The sequence below is a fragment of the Accipiter gentilis genome, chromosome 5 (genome assembly GCF_929443795.1).
Source record: "Accipiter gentilis chromosome 5, bAccGen1.1, whole genome shotgun sequence".
NCBI classification, from domain to species: domain Eukaryota; kingdom Metazoa; phylum Chordata; class Aves; order Accipitriformes; family Accipitridae; genus Astur; species Astur gentilis.
The window spans coordinates 12,835,000-12,858,327 of record NC_064884.1 but is presented as its reverse complement, the minus strand read 5'-3'; the positions used below and the strand labels follow the sequence as shown (position 1 = coordinate 12,858,327).

The window sequence follows — 23,328 nt, the reverse complement described above, 5'->3', positions numbered from 1 at the left end:
TCAGTAAAATCCTTTGTAACACAAAGTGATACTTAACCTTACGCTCCATGTTGAAAATCAAACAGCTCATCCCTTTCAAAGTGCCATCATTATGGCTGTTCTGATGCCAACGCACACATGGGACTCAATTCCACACAGTTTTGGGCGAAGAAAAAGCCCAAGAAGATGAAAAGATTCTGAGAAACTGTTAGCAAAGATAACAATGACCAACACTCTGCTAGGTGTTTTCCTGTCCCTAGCTATCCTTGCTGCATCTATGGTAATTGAGTTGACCTATAACACTCTACTGTAACGTGCCAGAGCAGTGTTTTGGATTGTGGGTTCAGTGAGCGCCTTTCCTTCTTGGCATGATGGTTGTTGCTATAAAGGCGCCTGAGAGACGTGCAACCGGCGGCATATCGCGATAGAGCTGATGTACAAAGCAGACACATTTTATGAGCTTTAGCTCCCTCCTGTTTGAGGCATTTATGTTCTCTTTATCTTACATGTTTAGGAGACTCTTTTGAGACAGATTTAAGTGACATTTCTTGTTCACGGTCTCTTATTGGTGTATGGGTACACATCGATGGGGAAATGTGCCATGTATACCCCATGAACTCTTCTGCGTAGCTGTAGCTTTAACTTGGGTACCTATATATATGCTGCTCAGTATGGAGCTTCAGAAGAGCTAGAAGTACCAAAATCATACCCTAGATGTCAGTAAAAGAAAAAAACATTAAAACCGATTAAAAATCGTTTTATAAAGGTCCGTGAATCAAGCAATGGGTTAGCCAATTATTCATAAGATAATTCCCTATATGGACTGACAGTTTGAGTCCCAAGTTTCAGCTCAATCAAATTTACACAGCCCAAGTTATAACCTCTTCAAGATGGGGATTGTAACAGGAGCGCTGACAGACCTTAACTACTGTGCCTCTTTGTAACGAAAGCTCAACTATTTCACTCGTGCGGTGGCTGCTGGTGCTGCTATAATTAAGACTGTATAGATTTGCATTATAGGTCAAGTTCTGGGAGGTTTCACATGCACGTAGTTTAAATCATGTTGGCTTGAAACCTAGGATAGAAACTGTCAGGAGCACGTTACAGGTTTACTTATAAAAAGATATATAAATATTAAACACAAAAAAAAGACAAATAGCCAAGTAAGTACTAGAGCAATACAAACTAAAACTAGTTTGGCTGAAATCAAACATTTGATTAAAAATGAGATTTTATGGGCATTTACTAGTGCCTTCCTCCGCCTGCCCATGCACAAGCAAAACTGTTTGTATGCTTCAAAGGAGGGGTTTTGCCATTTCAATGTCTGTTTCCTGAGCGCTTTGTGCCATTTGTTTTATAGTCATCCCCAGAAAGTCCAGTCAAGGTTCAGGGCTCCATCGTGCTGGATGCTGTGCAAGCAGAGGCAGGCTGAAATCCCAGACCTTGCTGAAACCCATGGAAAAAGTCTCCCCAAGTTCAGGGTTTTATGCTGGGTCCTGCCTAGGGCAAGCTGGTAATGAAATCTTTCTGTCACCTGGCGCTCAGATGTTTGTGATCCTGCATGGACTCGCTGCTGTGCGCGCTAGTAAGTTCTTGCAGAATAGGAGTTTATTTTGAGCCTTTATTAAAAAGGGAATTAAAAAAAAAAAGAGAGAAAATAAAAGCAGCATGCCCAAGTTTCTCATGCAGGAATACTAATGCACGTACTATTTCTAGAACGTGCAAGTCCTCTGCTCATTCACGGGGAGTCAGCCTGGTATGATAAGAGTTCCACCCACGTTGCCTCTGCCTGATTGAGACTATCAAGACGGTGTCGGAAAGCACCCTGTGCGATCTGCCGTTATATAATGCAGCCCAGCTCCAGAGAACTGGCAGAATTTTGGAATTTGTATTTGGTCCTAATGTTCTGTACGGAGTTGGCAAGTGAGATTCCTGCTCTGAATGAATGACAGTTGGAGCTTTGAAGCAGGAACATTTGCCCACCAAAGTTGCCGAACTCACCCACTGCCAAGTCTGTCACTAAATTAGCAGATAGGCAGGGGCAGCAGTACATGGTATGAACTGTCATGCTCCTTTGCACCTTCAGGTCCCAATCCTGTGCAGGAGGACCACGCGCCTGCCTGCGAGATGAGGAAGGCCACACTTCTCAGTTTTAGGCAGTTTTACGTCCCTTTTTGCAGCAACCTCTAAGCAACTCACAAGCTTGAATGGAGGGAGGATCACACCATTTTTCAGAGAGCGAGCAGAGGCATGAGAAGAAGGACAGATAGATACATTTTGGTAGATTTAAATGTTAAACTAATTTTTACAGTGTAAATGTTATCAGCGGGGCACTCTGCCTTGCTGCTGCGGGTTGCTACCCCTGGCCTGGGTGGGTTGGGTGCCCACCTCTGCCCTCAGCTGCTCCAGGGCATTAGCTGGCGTCTCAAGGCTCTGGTCCGCAGGGGACAGACGGATTGAGGTGGGACAGCCATTCAGCTAACGAGGCAGACCCTTCTCCGAGGCTGGTCTCCCCTTGTAGGCAGCCTGAAAACTACGACAGTCCCGGGTTCAGTGCGTACCTCGGAGTTTGCCCGCACGTGGTGGAGATACGGGGCCACATTTCCTCCAGCTGACTTTGCTCTGGGACTGGGAGTCCGTAGCCAAAGAGCAGCTGATAAGATGGCTGGGGGTGACAGCAGCTCCAACCGCTGCAGCAGGATTGCGGGGCATCCTCCTCTGCGGCTTGGGCGAAGAAAGGTTGCGGAGGAGAAGGCGACACGCAAGTTTGCGTGAACCCTCAGAGCCTAACCGTTGGGTCACCTTCAGTGCTGGCCTTGTTTTCACCTGCCCTTCTAGCCTCCCAGCATTTCTAGGTGTTAGCAGTCAGTATGTGAGCACTTCTGTTGTTACCTGCCACGTTCACTAGGTTCGTTAGCGTAACCGAGCGGAGTGACACGGCTGTGTAATAGGCGCAGACGAGGCTGAAGACGCGCGCTGTGTCGGAGAGGTGCTGCGGTGGCGGTTGCGCTGGGAGCAGGGAGTAGAGGGGGCCATGCGGGCGGAGCAGGGCCTGGGGTGCAGTGGGGCAACGGCGGGGCGCATTGCCCTCGCTCCCCCGGCTCTCCCGAAGTGCCCTCGCCCCCCGCTGCGCCCCGGGCTGCGCTTCCCGGCCCGGCCTTTGCCACCGGCGCCGGGGCGAGCTCGGAGGCCGCTCGCACCTCCCCGCCCCCCGGACAAGCCGGGGACGGTCCCCGTGGGGCTGACCCCGCCATCGCCAGCCTCTCCGGCAGCGCCGGGGGCCATCACCCCCGTTCCCCAGGGTGTCCGGGCCGAGGCGTGCACCCGGCCGCTGGGGGGGGACGACCGGCGTTCAGCCCGGCGAGCCTCGGGGGCGGCGGGGCGCGGAGCGCCCCCCCCCCCCCCCCCCCCCCCCGGCCAGCGCGGAGCGGAGCGGGCACCTCGGGGCCGGCTGCAACGGGGCGGCCTTTCTGGGGCTAACGGGTCTCGGGGAGGGGGGGGGGGGGGATTAGCCCGGTCGTGCGGCCCGAGGTGGCCCCGTAAGCCTCCCCATCACGAAGGCAGCGCCCCGGCGCTGGGGCTGAGGCTGTAGCAAACTCCCTCGCAAGAGCTGTTTGTTGACCACATTCACGTTCAGAGCCCTGAAGCTAAAAGCACTTTACACCATAAAATAAAAGCACTGTCTTTTTTTCTAAAAGGTTACGTCTGGAGGCCACGCTGCTCATACTTCATACAGAAAACTACTGAAAGGGCTATGAAATCCTCTATGATTTACACTCCCTCTCAGTGCATTAGGATATAGATCTACTCGACTCTAAAAATACTGTGGAGTTTCTAACCGACGTGAATATATGTGCATTATTTCAGAAAGTCTGTTAGAAAACTTGTCAACACATTATAAAGCATAAACCAGGACTTGGCCATTAAATACAGAGATCAGAGACAGAATATATACTGCAGGAAGTACCGAGAAAAGTCCCTCCATTCAAAAAAGGTCTATTAGCTAAAAGTTTACACACAATATACACCAAAGGGTTTAGAGAGAGCCCGTGGACCGTAATTACAAGGCATAAATGGAATCAGTAAGGGCTTTACGGTCCCCAGCGCAGTTAACTGGGCTGCCAGAAAATAATTTTAATATTGTCATAATTTATTACCCACCGAAAGCCACATCAAGGATTGTAAATATAGTTACTTTGTGTCCACGACTGCTCGTTAAACAGCCTCGTTCCCTTCCCCTAAAAATACAATAAAATACAAACCCACCTGCATTATTAATCTGCGGTTATGCCGTGTTAAAAATGTCTTCTGACTCCTTTTCTTTCTTGAGGTTTGTTATCTCCCTCCAATCACATGACAATGAGAAGCGCTGGGGGGGACGACGACGACGACGGGGGGAGCACAGCACTATTGCAATCAAATGCCAATATTAATAATTGTCCAGCCAGGATGAAATATTGTTTTTAAGGCAGCGAGTTTCCATTTAATTCGAGGCATTTTACGGTGCTGGAATTAAGGGCATGCTAATGGTAGGAACATCCTCGCTGCCATTCATGAAAGCATCTGTAAAATTAGCTCCTGACTGTAGGTTTTAAGATGCGGTCTGGGAAGTCACCTCTGGAATCTCAAACACGGTATGATAATAAAGCAGATTTAGTTGTAACTAAGTGCTTAATTTGCTATGATTTTTTAAAGAAAATCAATGAAACGCTGCCTGTTATTTATTGGGAATAACCACAGATAGGTATTCTGATGCAGGTTGGCTTCAGAGAGCGCGCAACTGCGTAATGAATTGTAATTCAGAGGACTGTTAACTGTGAACCACAGAACCTTTCAGGGGTAATAAAGTCATTACTTTTTACATTGCAGCCACCTTGAAAAGCTTTATACGTGCTATTATATATAAATCAAATCCCATATATATCTATCTCGCCGGTACACAGACACACACATGCCAGTTTATATACGTTTCGCACGCGAACAGACGTACGCCTGGGTACGGCAGCCAACCCCGAAAGGCGGCTTTGAGCCCAGGCGCTATTGTCACCTGCGGCGGGGTCCCCCCCCGGAAAATCACGCAGGACACGCATTTGCTTCCCCCCCCCCTCCCGCCCCACCAGCCTCGGGGGACACCCCCAGGTGCGGAGGTGACCGGCACAGCCCGGCTCGCCCGTGCCTATGTGTGCAGGAGGGGAGCGGCGGGGCTGACCGGCGGCGGGAGGAGGCGGCAGGCGGAGCCGGGGGCGTGTGTGTGTGGCGGCGGGGGGGTCGGGGGGGGGGGGGGGGTTGGAAGCTGCTGGCGGGAAGCTGAAACCGTCCCACGCCGGAGCGACTCGCCCCGGCCTCTGACAGCTCCGCCGGCGGAGCGGCCGGGCTCGCCTCGCCAACAGGTCCCCGCCGGCCGCCCGCCGAGCCCCGGCCCCCCGCCCGCCCCCTCGGGTTCCCTGGGCGGCGTCCGGGCGATCGCGGCTCGGCGCGTTAAAAATCTTTCCTTACGGCGGCGGGCAGCTCCTCGTCCCCCCCTTGCCTTCTCCCGTCCGGCTCGCTCTCTCCTCCCGCGGGGCCGCCCGGCGCCCGGTCTCTCCGCCGCCGTCCCGGGCACGGTTATCCCCCTCGCACTCCTTTCGCAGCCGCACTTTGCTCCAAACGCCCGTTCGCCTCCGGAGCTTATTTCTACTGCAACCTGATCCCTCCCCGCGCCGGCAGCGTCTGCGTCTCTCCCTGTGTTTTCGGCGAAGTTGCAGCCGCCGCTGCCGCATCCTCCCAACTCCAGCCACTTCTCGGTGCCTCCCGCCGCCTCGGCTCTCTGCCGCCCGCCCTCCCCCGGTGCCAGCCCGCTGCCCGCGCCGCCCCGCCGCCGGCAGCCCCGCGTTTCGCTTTCGTTCAGAGACTGCCGCTGCGGGCAGGGCTCGGAGCGCCGCCGGGGGAGGGGGGCTCCGGGCTGGCGGGCGAGAGAAGCCCGCGGGGGAAGCTGCGAGGTCCCGCCGCCCCCCCCCCCCTTCCCCCCTCCCCGCTCCCGCGGCTTCTCCTCCCGTGCTTGCCGCTTCCTCGCTCGCCAAACTCCGCTCGCTTCTCCCCCGGCCCGCCCCGGGGCGAGGAGCCCGACTCGGCGGCGGGGCAAGGCCCGCCGCTCCCCGCCGAAGTTTCCCGCGGGCCGCGGCCCGGGCCGAGCCCCCGCCGCCCCCCAGCTCCCCGCGGGGCCGCCGCCGCCGCCGTCCCCCGGGGACGGGCCGCAGCTCCCGGGAGGAGGGGACTCGGCGGCTTCGGGGGGGGAGGGGGGGGCCGAGTGGGGAAGCCGGGAGCCGGATGGGCCCCCCCTGCTTTTTGGGTGGTCTCCGGTCGTACCTGGCCTCCCCCAGCTCTCCCACCTCCTCGGCACATCCCGAGGCTAGCCTGCCCCGCAGCCCTCTCTGCCCGTCTTTGGCTTCATTGATGTATTTGCTTTTCCAGCGGGGGTGTGCGTGCGTGTGCTGCCGCTGCCTGCCTGCCTGCTCGCGTTCTCCCTCTCCCTTTCCTCCCTTCTTTCTCCGCCCGCGCGTGTTTCGGTTCCCCCCCTCGCCCCTCTCCCGGCTCCCCTCCCGCGGCCGCTCCTCCGCGGCCACTTGCGGGTCCGGCCGCCGCCCCCTCGGCCCCCGGCCCCCCGGCTCCATTCGGCAGCGTGCGCCGGGCGGCCGGTGCACCCCCTCCCGCCGCGCCCCCTCCCCTCTCCCCCCTGCGATCACTGTCCATTGGCTTGTCCTGCTCTCTTTTTCATGTCCAGCCCCTGATGAGTGTCCATTGGTGTTGCCTTCGCCTTCCCTCCTCCCCTCTCCCCGGCTTGCCCTGCCCATGTTTTGTATGTCTCTGTCCATCCAGGCTCCTGACGTTCAAGTTCGCAGGGACGTCACGTCCGCACTTGAACTTGCAGCTCAGGGGGGCTTTTGCCATTTTTTTCATCTCTCTCTCTCCTTCTCTCTCTCCCTCTCTCTCCCTCTCCCTCTCTCTCTCTTTTTTTTTTTCCCCTTGCACAAAAAAAAAAAAAAAGCCATGACTGCTATCCCACAATTCATCTTCCCTGCGCCATCTTTGTATTATTTCTAATTTATTTTGGATGTCAAAAGACATTGATGAAGATATTTTCTCTGGAGTCTCCTTCCTCTCTAACCCGTCTCTCCCGATGTGAACCGAGCGACTCACAAGCCACCGAAGCCACCAACCCACCATGTCGCGCCGCAAGCAAGGCAAACCCCAGCACTTAAGCAAACGGGAATTTTCACGTAAGTAACCCGGAGAGCAATTTATTTAATTTCCCCTTCACGGATTTAATTTTTAATTTGAGCAAGGGGGGGGGGGGGGAGAAAAAAATAAAAGTGAGAGCGAGTGAGCGGGTCGGGGAGAAAATGAACTGAACGCCGGCTCGGGATTATCAGCATTCCGGTTAATTTCTCCCTCTCTAATTTAATCACCTTGATCACTTTTCTCCTCTTTCTCTCTTTGCCCCTCGCCCGCCAGCGCGCACTCCCTCTGCCCCCGCTCCGCTCCCTTCTCCCCACTCCTCTCGCCTCCCGCTTTGCCCGCTCTTTGGCGGCAAGAGCGGCGCCTCTCGCCCCGGCACCGGGAGAGGCGGCGAGCCGCCCCGTGCGGGCTAGGTGCGGGGCTGCCGGCGGCAGAACCGCCCGAAAGTGTAAAGAAATTCCGGCGGGAGCGGCGGGCTGGACGCCGGACACCTTGGCCGGCCGGGCGGGAGCTGCGGGCGAGCGGAGCGGGGAGAAAGTCCGGCGGCTGGAGCCCCTCCGCTGCCGGCGGGCTCGCCCCTTCGCCTCGCCCGCCCCGCGGCACCCTCTCGGGGCGGGGGGGGGGGGGGAGCCGAGCCGAGCCGAGCCGAGCCGGGCAGCCTCCCTTTTGTTTCCGCCGCGGGGTGCGGGCTGGCCGTCCCGCCGCCCCCCGCTCCCCGCCGCCCCGGGCCGGCGCCGTGCGGGGCTCCGCCGCCCCGACCTCGCCCCGCTCCCGCCCCGCCGCCGCTCCGGCTCGGGCTGGGGCGGGGGGCGGCACCGGGCGGGCGAGGGAGCCGAGGCGAGCCGCGCCGCGCCGGGAGGGATTCCCTCCTCGCCCTCGCTTCGCGTTCTCCCGCTCGCTTACTATTTTTTGGAAGATTTTCAAAAAAAAAAGTGGAAGTGGATTTTGATTGGGAAAAATCTCGTGTCTGAATGTTTACAAGCACCGCGTGTGCGGGGAGCCTCCTGCCAACAAACACAGGCGAGAGCGAGCCCGGGCTGAGCACACACACACACACACACACACACGCACGCACACACACATGCACACGCACACACACGCTCGCACACACTCGCACCCTCACACCCGCGAACGGCCCTTTCTCGCCGCCGCATTTCAACCCTAAACCAAATCCGCTCACCCCGGGAGAGAAAAAACAAACCCCCAGCCCCACCACACCGTTCGCAACAAAAACTCTCCGACTCCCTCCCTCCAGCCGCCACCACACACACCAGGGCTAGATGCAAGATAAGCGGGAGCGCTCTTTGCACAACAAAAGGCAACTCGAGCTGGAAAGGTTTGGGGCGAGGGGGGTGGGAAGGAAGGGAGGAAAAAAAAAAAGCCCCTTTTCCTCGGGGTGAGCTGGGGGGGAAGGGGAAATGCTGCATGCTTCTCCTCGCTCCTTGTTTCCCCCCTTCTTTTTCTTTCTTTCTTTCTTTCCTTCTTTCTCTCTTTCTTTTCTTTCCTTCTCTCTCCCCCATTAGTCCCGGCGGGTTTTGTTCCCTCCCAGGGATGGCAGAAAACCCAGGGCGATTTCTCCCTGCCAAGGATCCCCGGCTCCCTTTTCTCTTCGCAGAAAAACTTTACGCTGCCATTTCTCTCCCCCCACGGCGGCACAGACATTTCCAGCCAGGTTCGCACATGGAGCCCCTGAGCGAAACGCTGGCTCTTCGCAGGCAGCCGCTCCGCTGCGGGCAGGGCCGGCCCGGGGAGCTCTGCCCTGCCCAAAGTTTTCCCTAAAACCCGGCGGCGGGGGGGGGGGGGGGGGGGGGGGAGGTCCAGGGGCTCAGTCCCTCGCCCCCCCACCCCCCGTCGTTTTCTCCCTCTTTCCCCGCCACTTCTCGGGGCTTTTTTTTTTTTTTTTTTTTTTTTTCCTTTGAATTGCTCGGCGCTGCCTTGGGGTAGGGCTTGCAACATCAAGGGCACGCTTACGGGGGGTGCGACCCCCCCCTCCCGAAATGGGGTGCGGGGGGGGTGTGTCCTTTCCCCGCGCCGGGATGCCCGGCTGGCCCCGGGAGTGGAGTGTGGGGAAGGGGGATCCGGGCTGGGGGGGGGGGGGGGGGGAAGGCGGGCTCCGACTCCCCCGCGGGGGCAGCGTAGGCGGGCGGGATCCCCGCGGCTCCTTTTCGCCGAGATACCCGCGGGCCGGCGCGGAGTTTCCGCGCGTGTGGGGCGGGAGCGGCGGCTGGGACGGACCCGGGGGGCTCCCTCCGGCGAGAGAGGGGAAAAGGGGGGGGGGTGGGGTGTGGGTGGGCCGGGAAATGCGTGGGGGTGGTGGTGGTGGAGGTGGAAAAGAGAGGCCGAGCTGGGGGAGCGGAGAGCCGGGGGGATGCCGTGCCGGAGCCGGGGCCGGCGGAGGCGGCGGGCGGGCTGCCTTGCCTGCCCGTTTCGGTCGCTAGGAGGCACAGCGAGATCAAACAACCGGGCAGCCCCGCGAACTTGAACCTGGCCGGCTCCTCCGCTGCCTCCCGGCCGGCGGGAGGGGGAGGGCGCCCAGCTCCCTCCCCTCAATCTCCCCCCCCCCCCCCCCCCCCCCTTCTTCTTTGTTCTTAATTTTGCGCGGAGTTTGCTTGCTCCGGGAGACAGCGGGTGATGCTCGTCTTCCTCCTCCCCGGGGTTTCCCTCTCCCCCCCCCGCAATGTGTTGGCCGTTCCCACTGTACCCCAAGTCCCCCGTCGCCCCCCCCCCCCCCCTTCCTTGCACCGCACGATCCCGGGACACAAACTTGGGATTAAACAGCCCCTCTCCATCCTTCCCACGGCACGGTGCGGGGAAATGCCCCGGCAGCGCATCCGCGCTGCCGGGGCATTTCCCCGCACCGTGCCGTGGCATTTCTCCCCCCCGCCTCGACCCCCCCCCCCCCCCCCCCAATCACTCCCCCCCCGGTACCTCCTTTCTCCCGACACTCCAAAATCCATCCCGGTTTTGCCGGAGAGACGGTGCGCTTGTTTTGGTGTCTGGGAACAAGGGGGGAGTAGGAGGGCGATGGGGGGGGAAGCTGAAAAGACATGTTGGTGGAAGGGCAATTTGCATGAAAAATAGGGACGGATGATGAGGGACCCAGGCAGGGAATTTTGATTGCCCCAGAATTAAAAGACGCATCCTGCAAATCAGTGGCAAGACCAGGTGAATTGTATCGTGGCGTTTTCTTTGTGAACCCGGTATTTCGTGTTTTGTTTTAAAAGTAGCAGTAGTAATAAGAACGTATTTTTGCTGGCTCTGCCTCCGTCGGGAGCCAAATGTTTTGCAGTGCACACGGTGCCAGCCGTATTTCATACATTAGTATATAATTCTTGTTAATTAGCAATAATTTACGTTAAGAGCATAGAAAATGTTGAGGTTACAGGTTTTATATCTGTACATTTGATCATCTTGTTATTTTCAAGAACTTTGCCTCCTATAAAATTAATTAGGTGAAATGTGGAGGTGTAATCAGCAACCTCTGAATTACCACTTCATTTCCTGGTTTTGATTGTAAATCAGCCCAGTCGGTACAGACTTTAGCAAAGTCTATTTTTGTTTAGCGCTACTTTCAACTGTCTGGTGTGGAAGCAGCGGGTTACCTTCCCCTGCTAAATAATACTGACAGCGTCAGAAAGAAATCAGGCCGCGGGAAAACATTATAATTGAGTAATGATTATGCAGAGCTCCTCGCTAAGCCAGTTGTAAGGGGAATACGGGTTATTTTGTGTCTTTTGCTGCGGAGAGTTGGTGAGCTAGAAGTTAGGTTTGCAAAATACCTTTGTCTGCGGCGTGCAGCGAGCTACTGGTGGAATTAGTCCTGCAATAATTTACTCCCTCGGTCCGAACGCAAGGAAGGGCTGGGGAGAAAAACGCCATGCCCGGCAATCCCGCAGAAACACCCTGCTCCTCGCCCGGCTTCCCGAGGAGTGTGAAACGCACGCTGTGTGTCTTATCTTGTCGGTCTGGAAGTTTAGAAGAAAACCCCAGCGATTAAGACATTGTTTTTATTAATATGAATGTAACCTTCATATTCCTGTGGTTGACCTTACGTTAAATTAGAAGTAGTACTAGAGGCAAGAAATGATGGACTGGATCCCGGTGTCCTAGTTGGAGCTGAGGTACGGCGAGGTAGTGTGCTCTTTCAATATTATTTTACGCAGCACAACTGGGAGCTACTCCAGATCTTCCTCCTCAATATTCAGCCTAGGTAGGGTTGAAATAAATTTAACCTGAGTTCACTGGATTTTTGCACTTTATCAAAATCAGTTCCAATATCGTGCAGTCAAATTAAAATCTATTTTTTGATTCTCTGTGGCTTTAAGTTCATTAAATGTGAAATTGGCAGCCAGCTAAAGAAGGTCAGGCTGATTAACTGTTTAGGAGTTGTATTCTGTCTCCCTTGCGTTACCTGGCCGTGTTTTGAGGTGTATTGTATTTGTAGTACCCTCTCCTCTTGCTCGCTGCTGCTAGCGTGCGTGTTGTATTACGCAGACGGAGGAATACCGACACGCTGCTGGTATTTATTTTATTTTTTTTTTTCCTCGTGAAGGGCAATAGTGATGGAGACTGCACAGAGATTGCCAAGGTATTTCTTTGCAAACTTACACACACAAAAAAAAGCCAACAGAAAAGAGCTGCGTCTGCCTCGTTAGAGCATCCACTGACAGTTCTGTGAGCAGAAATAGCCTCATAATGAAGCTTTTTGGAGCTCATTCAGAAAATTTGTCAACTTGGACAACGTTAGGCAAGGTATTTTAAGTTTAAAGAAGGCACTTCTCACTGTTGCAAGGAAACAGTGGCAGTCGCTTGGCCACGCTGGTTTTTAGATGCTGAGGGCCACCAGTCCTAACACGTTGGAGATAATTTAGGCATTCCTTTATTCCGGGATACAAAAGGAAAAATGACTAATTGCCTTGTTTCCTTAAGTACTAAAAAATATCCCATCTAGCTAATATCTCTGGGTGGACTCGGTTGTGAATTTGGTATTTATTTGAATCCTGAGGAGTAGCTGAAAAGTGAGAGGTGCCTCCCCCCGCCCCGCAGGCATTGCTGCTGCACTTGCTTTTTATAATTTTGGTTTCTGCCATTTATTTATTTATTTGCCTTGTCCCCTCCCTCCCCTATGAATAACTCCCGGCTTTTGAATTTTTAAATTGGAAGCCGCAAACGGGCTGATAGGGAGAGCAACACAAATACATACATATACGTATGCACGTGCGTTATAAGGGCTATATGTGCCCCGTGTGTTGGTGCCTGGGTGTGTGTGGCCACGCGGTCTGGCTCTCCCTCTCTTTTCTTTTGCGCACACACACACGCTACCTGCACGGCCTCTATAGGGGATATGCAATATCTATATGTTGCAACACCTTTTGTCTGCACCCGCACCCGCGTAGTTCAGGCTTCTGAATTTTAGAAAGTAGGTCTGGCTGGTGGAAAATACACACCCATGTGTGTGTGAGAGAGTGCGTGCAGTGCTTTTAGCCTTGAATTCATATACATAAATAATACGTCTGGCAAGAAAACACCGCATTCGCTTCTCTTCGTAGTACCGCAAGAGTTTTGCAGCGGATTCTCTTCCGCCTGTTCATTTAATTTTAGCACCGAATCGCTCAGTCGAGTCAGAAATTTGTCCTCACGTAGGAACACAGAGACAGTTGCAGTGCTCGCTCTCCGAGTTCTGCATGCTACAGCTGCTTCTGCAAAATCTCTTCCCTGTAACTGATGAATTCATCTCCTCGCCGCTGTGCGAATAGCCGCGTTGCATGGGTTTAGCTGGGGGGGAGCAGGCGGACGTTGTGAGCAGGGTGTAATATTCATGAAGAGGGGGCTCGGCGCGTTCCTCCCCCCGCGCCCGGTGCCTTTCCCCGAGAGCTCTAATGATTCTCCTTTTGTTTCTCAAACTGCAGCCGAACCTCTTGAAGCCATTCTCACTGATGACGAACCTGAACATGGCACATTGGGAGCTCCGGAAGGGGACCACGACCTCCTCACTTGTGGCCAGTGTCAGATGAACTTCCCGTTGGGGGACATTCTTATTTTTATTGAGCACAAACGGAAACAATGCAATGGCAGTCTCTGCTTAGAGAAGGCTGTGGATAAGCCACCTTCACCCTCACCAAGTGAGCTGAAAAAAGCATCCAATCCTGTGGAGGTTGGCATCCAGGTTACGCCAGAGGATGACGATTGTTTATCAACGTCATCTAGAGGAATTTGCCCTAAACAGGAACATATAGCAGGTAAATTAAAGCAAGGAGAAGTGTTTGCGAGTTTTATTTCCGTTTCAGTTGCAACGTAGCAGCATGTTCGCAGTTGTAAACTGCCGCGTCTGGCTCTCTGTTCTGCTCGCCGTGACGGCCGACGTGTTAAATACCCTGCCTTTGGTTAGTGGTGAGCGCACGACCGGTATTTCCTAGTGCCTGCGCAGAGGCAGGATCAACAGGCACGTGCCGTGCCAGCCGGTATTTCTACTGGTATTGTTTGAGGCTGCTCTCGTGATTTGCCTGCATTGTAGTCACCGTCTCCCGGTGTCTCGCCTGCCGTAGCGCTGCAGGAGGAGATTTCAGAGCCTGCCGCGCGATAAAGCGAGAAGCTTTTGAGTCTTTGGCAAAGTCAGGGGTGAAAGAGTTAACCGAGCATCAGCCAGCCTTGGTTCCATATTGGCTGTCAGCGTATGGACTGTAATTAAACACAGCCCCATGGCAAAGTGACACCACCGACCTTGACTTTAAGATGCCATTTTCGACTGGCCAGGCCAGAGTAGAGAGGGCAGTTGCTGAAGCGCACAGACATGCTTATTCGAAAAGTTTAAGGGCATGTTGGAAATTTCAAAAGGTTGGTTTGACAGGAAAGGCCGCTCTCTGCAGCCTGCCTCCTCAGCCAAATGATAAATGCTTCGCTGTGCTCTCTCTTGTCTCTGATGTGGTTTTGACAGATGTATCTTGATTTTGTTTGCGGTTTACACAGCCACATGTCAGCCGTACAAATGTCCAAGGCAGAGTTCTGTTTTGTACAACAAACGATATGAAATGTAATTTTTTAAAAAAAGGGTAAATAGTTCCATTTCTTAACATATATATATATATATGTATATGTATTATTTTTTTTTAAGCCAGAAAGCCATTCGCTGTGGGGATATTTTCACAAATGAGGTTAAAAAAAATAAGAGTGTACTACGTGAAAGAAAATCCCAGAGCCCTGAGAGTGTAACAAGGCACGCTCTGCTTTTAAAATCCTGCGAGTAAACAAAAGTACTACCCATTTGCAGCGAGCGTTGCAAATCACTTCAAACCGCGCCAATAGTACCGGTCGAAAAAAGGCGAGACCGCAGCGTATCGACGCCAACAAATGCCTGAACCGGTTTCAAACCCCCCCTCCCAGCGATGTTTGGGATGTGGCACTGCTGGTACCTCTCTTCGGGCAGCCCACAGGACCGCTCAGCGTTGTCAGAGGCGCAGTACATCATCACATGATGTGCTGGAGCTTGTCTTGGGCTTGCTTTGGCCACAAAGTTAAACCATAATAGGGCAGTAGGCACCGGGAGGTTCAGCGCAATACTCCCACAGCCTCCCTGGCCTCCAAACCGGCCGGCAAATCACGGTGGAGAGCTGTAGTTTTGAAGGTTTTGCGGTGGCAGCGAATATGTGTCGGTGCGTGCGTGTCTGTCTGCGCACGTGTATGTATGCAAAGCCATGTGCGTACACACGCATACGTCATGTGAACGAGTATGTGCTATTTCTGCAGAGTAATAGGTATCACTTTGAATACGTGTATGTATGTATGTTTAAGAAGCAGCAGAGGCTCAGGCACTGCGGCGCTACATTTTGAATGAGACTTAAAAACCCTGGTAATTCTGCATATTGCAATTCCCAGCCACGGATGTTAAAGGTGGTGTTTTTTTTTTTTTCCCCAGAGTGGTAAAGGGCAGTGCCCATTTCCATGTGCTGCCTGCAATCTGATGGAAAACGAGCAGAAGCGTAGGGCATGATTAATGAAGCGGGAGCCTGGCGGAAGGGATTTGTAGTCTTCCAAGCTCTGGAGCCATACTAAATCACCAAATATGGAGGAGCGGCGGTATGATGTAACGCTGTATTTACGTACGGCGCCGCTCTGTTGAAAAGACAAAACGCAGTGTCTGTCAAGCAAGAATTAAACCTGCTCTCCTTGCTGTGGTCCCAGATAGGTCCCTCGGCTGGCGGGACGGCCGCGCCAGGGAGTTCTGCGTGAGGGGAAACTCCTCAGCGGAGGGTTTTGCTCTGGCACTCGTTCGGCACGGGAGACGTGGCGAGCCAAAGCACGCTTGCACGTGGCGCGGGTGACGCGAAGCGAGCAGGATTTGGCCTCGCAGGACGTCACGGGGCTGTTAGTTCAGAAAAGGCTGTGGCTTTAGCTGACTTTAAATGGTTCGGTGAGCGGAGGGCAATGGATAAGAAGTGCACATCGGCAGGGGCCTGATCCTGCTCGCTCTTACGTGTAGGGATGGCCTTTGCTCTGCAGGTGGGCCCGGCTGGGAGCGGGCTTGGTGCGGTGCTGGAGGGTCTGCGGTGCAAGCCACAAGTGCTGCTGTGAGTAGAGACCGAGCCGCAGGTGTCCTGAGTTTCCTGCGCGGTGGGGCCCAGCCGTGCCCGTGGACGGAAGGTCCAAGAGCACAGGTCTTCTCCTGCGCCAGCCCGGCTGGGTCGGAGCCGAGAGGCGCTGGGGTCCCCTGGTTGCTCCTGGTGGTGGGAAATGCCGCCGGGCTGTGGGAGGGGGGGCAAGGAGCACCAGGAGTTACGGGGTCTCGCACCGTCCCTCCTCTTCGTGGTTTCATCTCCCCTCTCGCTTGGATGAGGTTAGCTCCCTCGCATCATGAAGAAGCGTGGCAATAGCTGGAGCGACCCATTGCTTGTAGCCAGGAGTTTGTGGGGTCTGGCAGTAAAATTACCAGTGAGGGTCTTGGAGCGAGCGGTGGAGTTGAGGTTTCTGGAAGACCCCTGCAGTGAACCTCAGGCGCTTCCAGTTCTGGTATTTTATGTCTGATTTCTGTGCAAGAATGCAAAATGCAAAAAGATACGTGTGTGTAATTAAAAAAAAGAAAAAAGGACAGAAGCTGCCTTTAGAAAAATATACAGAAGTTGAGGGAACCGATTGTTTCTGGCAAGAGACCAGAAAATACGTATTTAGTAGCAATGTAAAAATGTCCCCAATTAGTTGTTAGGCTGAAAGAGGTATTACGGGTTAGCCCTGGATACAGAGGGTGCTGTAGGTTAGCGCTGGGTGCAGTATGTGCTCTGTCTGCAGTTTTGTAGTCAGTAAGTTGGTGTGTTACAGTGAAAGATCGTCTTAAGATAAGTAGTGGTTAAGGGTCTGCTCATCTAAAGACAAGGAAGGAGGCAGCCAGTTATTCAGATGCAGGGAGAAATGATGTCTGTTTTAACCGTCGATAGGCTGTTCTTTATCCTCACCGTTTTCCAGGAGACGGGGACGATTACGAGAGCTTATATGTATGTGTGCAACCTGTGCAGTAGCTGTGAGATCCATATAGGTGCAGGCATGCGTACCTGTCTCTTCCGTGTGGGTGTCTGCCCGCGTGTAGCTTTGACTTGCTATAAAATTTTGAGTGATGCTGATCCAGCGCTATAGCTGAAATGTCATAAATTTAACTGAAAATTAATAGGATGTGTTGTGTGGGTCCAATGAGGCAGCTTTCATCAATATGTATGTCAAAGCCTCACCACCAGATACCGGCAGCCCGTGATTTGCAGTGAGTGCTACGGCAGGGCTTTAGTTATCCGCTCTCATATTTTACAATAGGGGGAAATATTAACTGAAGTATCTAGAGATCAGTGAATGTAAAATTGCTGTTCACTTATTGAAAAGGCTGAAGAAATATTTATCGTCCGCTGGTGTCAGGTTTTAGCGGTTTGTTTGTTGAACATATAAATCTGAGGGAATTAATGAAAGGTTGTTTTTTGGGTGAGGAAGGATCTTAAATGTTACTTGGATTCAGTTGGAGGAACACTTTGGAGTGCTGCTGCATATTCCCCTTTATAATGCCGAGTGTGCATCTGCAGATGCCGTATTTACTGTACAAAGAGGGGAGGAGGAGGGGAGGTCATTTTTACTGCTTGAATCCTTTATTCTCAAGCTGCTTGTGGCATTCCAATAAAATATGTGGAAAAATAACCTCTAAGAAAAACCTCTGTCTGCAGTAATCGGGGGAAGGTGGACATAATTTGGTACTAAATTTTGGACCAAGTACATTTGATTATTACAGCTGTCATTACACCACAGAAATTTTCTGGGGCTGTTAATAGTAGTTGCTATTATGATTCTGTAGGTTGTAAATTGCGATTCCTTATCGTTTTGTTGTGTTCCGGAGACAAAAAATTATTGACGCCTGCATTGAGTAGTTAGCATTGCATCTGGACAAAAAGATGAAAGCTTAAAAAAAATGGGGGGTAAGGAATATGGAAATATTTTGAATTCACATTCTGTCTGCTTTCCCCATACAAAGAATCGGAGAGCACAGGCTGGGTAAAACAGTCGCAGGCGGGCAAAATAGTGAGGGTGCTACCCAAAGGCTCCCACTCCTGAGATTTCGGAGCCCTGCGTACAAGCTGTATTTGTAAATAAGACAGAGAAAGGTTGTGAACCGGCAGCTTGGCTGTTTTGTCAAAGTACAATGTCAGAGAAACTCTTTCTAAGACAAATTGTAAATAGAAGTGTCACAATGATTGCATGATTGAGCTCCAGAAGTGTCTTGCAATTGTTGGCATTGTCAGAAGACTTTTGAAAGCTTAATTAAAGGCGGTGGCCTGTGCGGCTGTGAAATTTACTTGGGGGGGGGGGGGTGGGGGTGGGAATGTAAAAAAAGTAGGGGATCAAAAAGTTGCTCCAGTGCTCCTCGTGCAGGGATTCAGGGAAGAGTCAATAGTTTCTCAGCTTACCCCGTTGCCTTTTACAAATAACATTTTTTGAAGAAGCAAACACGTGACACCGGTATCATCCTTTGTACGAGGTAAAGCTTGTGTTAGTTTTCCTATTCCCTGCTGTTACAGACAGTTAATGTAAAAATGGCTCTTTATTGGAAACACAAATACGAGTTCACTCGAAGCACAGAAGCAGGGTGGAAAGTTTTCCTCTGCCTCGGCATGATCCTTCCAGGGGAGCATCAGTGTCGTGGTGCCCTGAATCTTCCGGGTTTTTTGTTTCCTGCAAATTAGATCTTCTGGTTTCAAGGACGAGAAATATGTTTTGCATTCTTTCTCCTATTGTATGGGATATCTAGTTATGGAGCTCACCATGGGCTGAAGCATCGCCGCATCCAAAATGCTTGCGGTTGAAGAGGCAGCCTGGCACGCATTAAACTTCGTATAGATCTGAAAAGGTGCACGTTAGCGTCACGTGCTGAAAGCTTTGAAAGTAATGCGCGTAATAAACGTAAGGCTCTGTGCAGCAAGTCCCAACAACAAATGCCAGGTGATGGAAACTGAGGCAGGGAGTAAATTAAACACCTTCTAATTAGCCCGGTGGGAGAAATAAAGACTTCCCTAAACATTCTTATAATTTGGTAATGCCTCTTTTACAGAGGAGGAGGCCTATTAGCATCACCCCGTTTTGTATATGCAACCCTCAGCCCACGAGCTCTTTCTTATTTCATTCAAATAATAAAGACAATTAAAGAGGCTTGCGAGGCAATGTCAGGCAATGGGAGTTCAGCCTCCAGTTGTTTGCCTGCACGCATCCTCATTACGGAAATTTTTTGGACAAAATTCCCTTCAAGCTTCGGTCTGTTTTTATATCCAATAGTACCAGCTTTGTGCAATAAAAGGCGTTTAGCATCAAGCTGGACATGGGTTGGCGCGTTGCCACTTGGGGTTTTTTGTTGTTGTTGTTGTTTTTTGGTTTTTTTTTTGTTTGGTTGGTTTTTTTTGTTTTGTTTTTTTTTTTAAGCTGATCGCTGAGGATCTCTCGTTACCTTTCTGCTTGTTGTGATTTTGTTTGGGTCGTGGTGCTGCCAGCAATATCGCCAGTCCAAGGATGTCATCTTCTCAGCCTGGTAGGCGTCTGAACGCAGCTTCCATCTGGGAGGGCTCTATTTTATGTGTCAGCTTCTGGGATATTGCACGAGTTCATGAAATACACCGAGCTCACGTATTTTAATAGATTAAGATCTATATATATATATTCATACTGGTAGCATGGCCCTAAAATTAACCATCGGTTGTTTCGGGGTTTTTTCCCCCCTGGGCTAACGAACATATTTTCTTTCACTTTGTACAAACGCAGTAGCTCCAGCCTGCCTCCTGGTAACGTTGGGCGTAGCAGGTTTGGGCCCACAACGGTTGTTACCAGGACATGGATTGCTGCGGTTTATTACATACTTTTAAAAATAACGGGCACGTTAATGGACCCACAGACCACCCGAGTGGTTGGGATGATCTGTTTTCCATTTCATGATGAATTTCCGTGAAACTCAGTTTGTTCTTTAGGACCCCCATCCTGGGTGTGCTTTGCCCCGCCGGACACGGACCGAACAAGCACCTGCACGCTTAAATGCTTGCAGGAGCTGGACCGGAGACTGCAGACCCTCATGGACGGGGGAGACCAAGCGCTCACATTATTCAAACCCTCGTGTGTTAATGCCAAACCCATTTTGAAGCCCATAAACATGCTCCCCGTCTTTCTAATCGGGTTTAGTATGCAACGCATCCTGCGCGGGGTTCAGCGAGTTTGTTTCCCAACCTTTATTGGCCAGCTGCACTCGCTGTGCATCTTTAAAATATTTCACCAAGGTTTTTCGCTCTTCTTCTGCAAGGGCTGGTGATTTGGTGGCTGCTCCCCGGCTCATTCTTCATTCGGAGGTGGCATTGCCTCGGGTTGGCAAGGGAAAGGTTTGCGGTGTGGGGTGTGGTGAGGTCAGCCCCGATCCCAGCAGGGAATTTGTGTTCTTCATTTGCCTTTACAATCGGAGCACAGCTACTGTACCTCGGAGCAGCTCTCAGGTGTGAGCTCAGATGGGCGCATGTAAATGTCCTGTCAGATGCAACACAGGAATATTAATGTTTCCTCACCAGCACGCTATAATAAAGCTGTACACAGCCAGCTTAATATGCAGCCGGGCTGGGGAATTGTATAAAACTTCGATAGCCTAGTGTGAATGACAGCGGTGGAAAAAAATATTCAATGTGCCACAGTTTGCGTTCTTGTTTGCCTTTGATCTAAAGCAAAATGAAAACATCCACTTCTTCCCTTCCTCATTTCGTATAGGTGTTCTTCCTCTGCAAAATTGGCTAGTAAGTAAGGAAAGAAAACGAAGTATGAGGCACTGCGGAATTGTTTGAAGCACATTAACGCCAGGTCACTGGGGATGTAATTTTTCCAAGTATTAGCAAACATTTATTTTTAATACTTGGGATCGTTTGCTTTGCTTTTCATTCCTTTTTAGTATCTGGGTCTGGTTGAAACAAAGAAAAGAGAGTCGCCACAAACAGGGGCTGGAGCCCCCTTTGCCCCCCGGGCTGCAGGCACAGCCCAGGCTGTACGTCCTCTTCACAGAGGTTTCATTTGCATCTTCTTCTGGGTTCAAATCTTCAGCTCCATCCAAAGGTGTCTGTTTTTCAGCGCAGCTACGTTAGAGGGTTTTTAATAATGTGCTCATTTAACTGAATCAACAGCTGTCAGGAGCGGTTGTAGTAAATCCACAAAATGCACAAAGAAAAATACATACGTTTCCTGAAACAAAACACTTGAAACAAATTGGCTGCCAAAAAAAGCTGCTGAATTCTGGGTTTGCAGACAGTGCACCAAAGTGTTTCTTCTCTCTGCTCTCCCCGGAGACCTCTCCCCCCTCGCCTGCTGCAATTCTGCTGGAACTTTTTACCTGAACAGGTTGCTGCTAAAACGCCCCACCGCTTTCCCCTGTTTTTTGATGGGTATGGAGCTCAGCTCGAGCTTAGACTTCTGTGTTTCACACTAAACAGCTAAAACACCAAGACCGGAGCAAGAAGCAAAAACCAAATAACTGCATTACCGTCAAGGAAATGAGGCTTAATATCCCTGTGCAATAGCTGTCGAGGAGAAGCAGTGCGTCAGCTCTGCCCTGCCAGGTAGGCGTTGTCAGGGTGGTATTGAGGTCTGAAGCAGCTTCAGAGGGTGCTGAATTCGCAGCGGAGCGGGTGCACTGGTGGAGGGAGACCTGGGGAGCTTTGGTCAGTCAAAACCAAGGGCTTTCTGCTTCCATCCTCCCCCTCCTTTGCATAAGTGCTGAACAATTACACCTACAATTTGATCTCAGCTTCAGATAGGAAAACCTCTGCCTAAATAAACAATGGAATTACTGCTCAACAATAAAGGCTTAAAAAAGAGCCCTGCCTTCAGTGGTGTTATTACTGTTGTGGGTATTATTATTATTGTTATTATTATTGTTGTTATTACTGCAACTATTACCTTTTTAAAAATAAACATGCATTACAGTTCCTCGCTCCTTAGGAAGCAAGGAGTTTAATTTTGCATTCATTGCTTGCTTAATTGATTTAACAGACAGTGAAATATAAAATGCCAAAATAAAAATGTCGTCCCCGTCCCCCCCCAAATTCACAGCAATTAATTTGTCACCCGGCGTTACTTTGCTACAGCATCACAGCTGTTTTTCTTCGGACATTGCATGAATCATCTGGGTTTCGTTGCATTTTAGCTGCTCAGTTTATTCTTTCTGGACTACGAGAATATATCGGCAAAACTGTCTTGCTTCAGCCAGGGCATCTTAAGTGCAGGGAGCATTTACTGCGTGAGGGTGGCCAGGGGCTTTTCCCCGTGTTTCCTCTGTTATCGATGCTGATTTTCATGTTTAGGAAATAGTGGTTGTGCACAGGGAATGAGTAGTTGGGGAGCCTTGTTCTCTTCGAGGAGGTAGAACACAGTGGGATGCATTTGGACAAAGAGAGTATTGCCTCCCGAAAGATTATTTAGAGGCTGTATTATTTTATAATAAACTATAAACTGTCCTGTGTTAAATTTCTGTTACGTTAGAAAAAATCAATAAGGAAAAATTAAATTCTGGTAAAGATACTCTTGGATCTTTGAAAACAACTGCTGTCCTTTTAACTAAAACATTTGAGGAGCTTCAAAGAGTACGTATTTCTTCTGATCTTAGAGCTGTGTGACTGGTAGCAGGGAAAAAAAAAATCTTATTCTACATACAAGTGGATTGCTTAACAAGTCAGCACAGACACATACTTGTTTGTACAATAGAGATAAAAATTCCTGTATAAAAATAATTCAGTTGCTGACAGCAGGCATTGTGCTGGGGCTGCCTCTTTTGTGTTGGCCAGGGGTCAGGGACCACGGCTCCCACTTTCTGCTGGGGGGAGGCTGTCACGACCGCTCGCTGGAGCCTGGAAATAAGTTAATTGCTTTATTTTAAGGAATACTCGGAGCCCACACTCGGAGTGAGGTTTTTACGTCCCTGTGCCGTCTCCAGAAGCAGCGAAAGCAGGGGAAGGGGGGGAATCTCCTAATGGGGGAGATGGCTTGAAGGCAGTCTGGGAGACTGGCCTTCAACAGCTTGGTGACCCGGTGGTAGTTTCTAAACTTTTGGGTTTAATCTAATTCTGATCTATGCTGTCACATCCCATGTAGGCCCTCTCTGAACTCTCCTCATGTGAAGAAATGTTGGTGTCGGGGGGAATCGGTTAAACGCGGGGACCGGTGGCTGATACAGATGTTTGCTGGTGCCGCCGTCGCACCGCACCGCGCCGCGCCGGGTCCTAGTCTAAGAAATGTTAAAAAAGCGGGGCGTTGGCATGGCCACGGGCATCCTCTTTTTTTGCTCCGCAGGGTCGCAGGTAAGATAAGCCATGAGACTGGGGAGGGCTGTGGAGGTGGGAACAGAAATGCTTTGAACGTTCTTCCATCCTTCAAAGCCGGAGAGGCAGGCGGCACAGCCTTCCTTCCCCAAACCTCCTCCCACCCCCGGGGTCGCCGGCAAAGCCGGGGCACCCCTCCTCTGCACCCCTTGGGGTGCCGGCAGGATCAGGCCCCGACGGGGCCGGCCGGGTGCAGAGCCAAGTTTGGAGTGGCCGCCGGCGCTGAGCGGTCCCCCTGCAAACTCGTCTCCCTCTCTCTTTCTCTCTGTGTCTCTCCGTCTCTCTC

At 51.8% G+C, this 23,328-nt stretch overlaps 1 protein-coding gene across 7 annotated transcripts in view; it reads left to right on the top strand.

Moving 5' to 3' along the window:
* Positions 1 to 23,328, top strand: part of BCL11A (BCL11 transcription factor A) — a 112,211-nt gene that overhangs the window by 30,450 nt on the left and 58,433 nt on the right. For 4 of the 7 annotated variants that reach the window (XM_049799668.1, XM_049799666.1, XM_049799669.1 and 1 more), the window contains exons 1-2: positions 6,846 to 7,235; positions 13,104 to 13,433. In XM_049799668.1, the coding sequence (XP_049655625.1) occupies positions 7,181 to 7,235; positions 13,104 to 13,433 (385 nt within the window). In that variant the 5' untranslated portion in view covers positions 6,846 to 7,180. Of the gene's footprint in view, positions 1 to 6,845; positions 7,236 to 11,830; positions 11,947 to 13,103; positions 13,434 to 23,328 lie in introns of those variants that run through there. The other 3 variants (XM_049799662.1, XM_049799667.1, XM_049799665.1) reach the window with 2 other exon arrangements.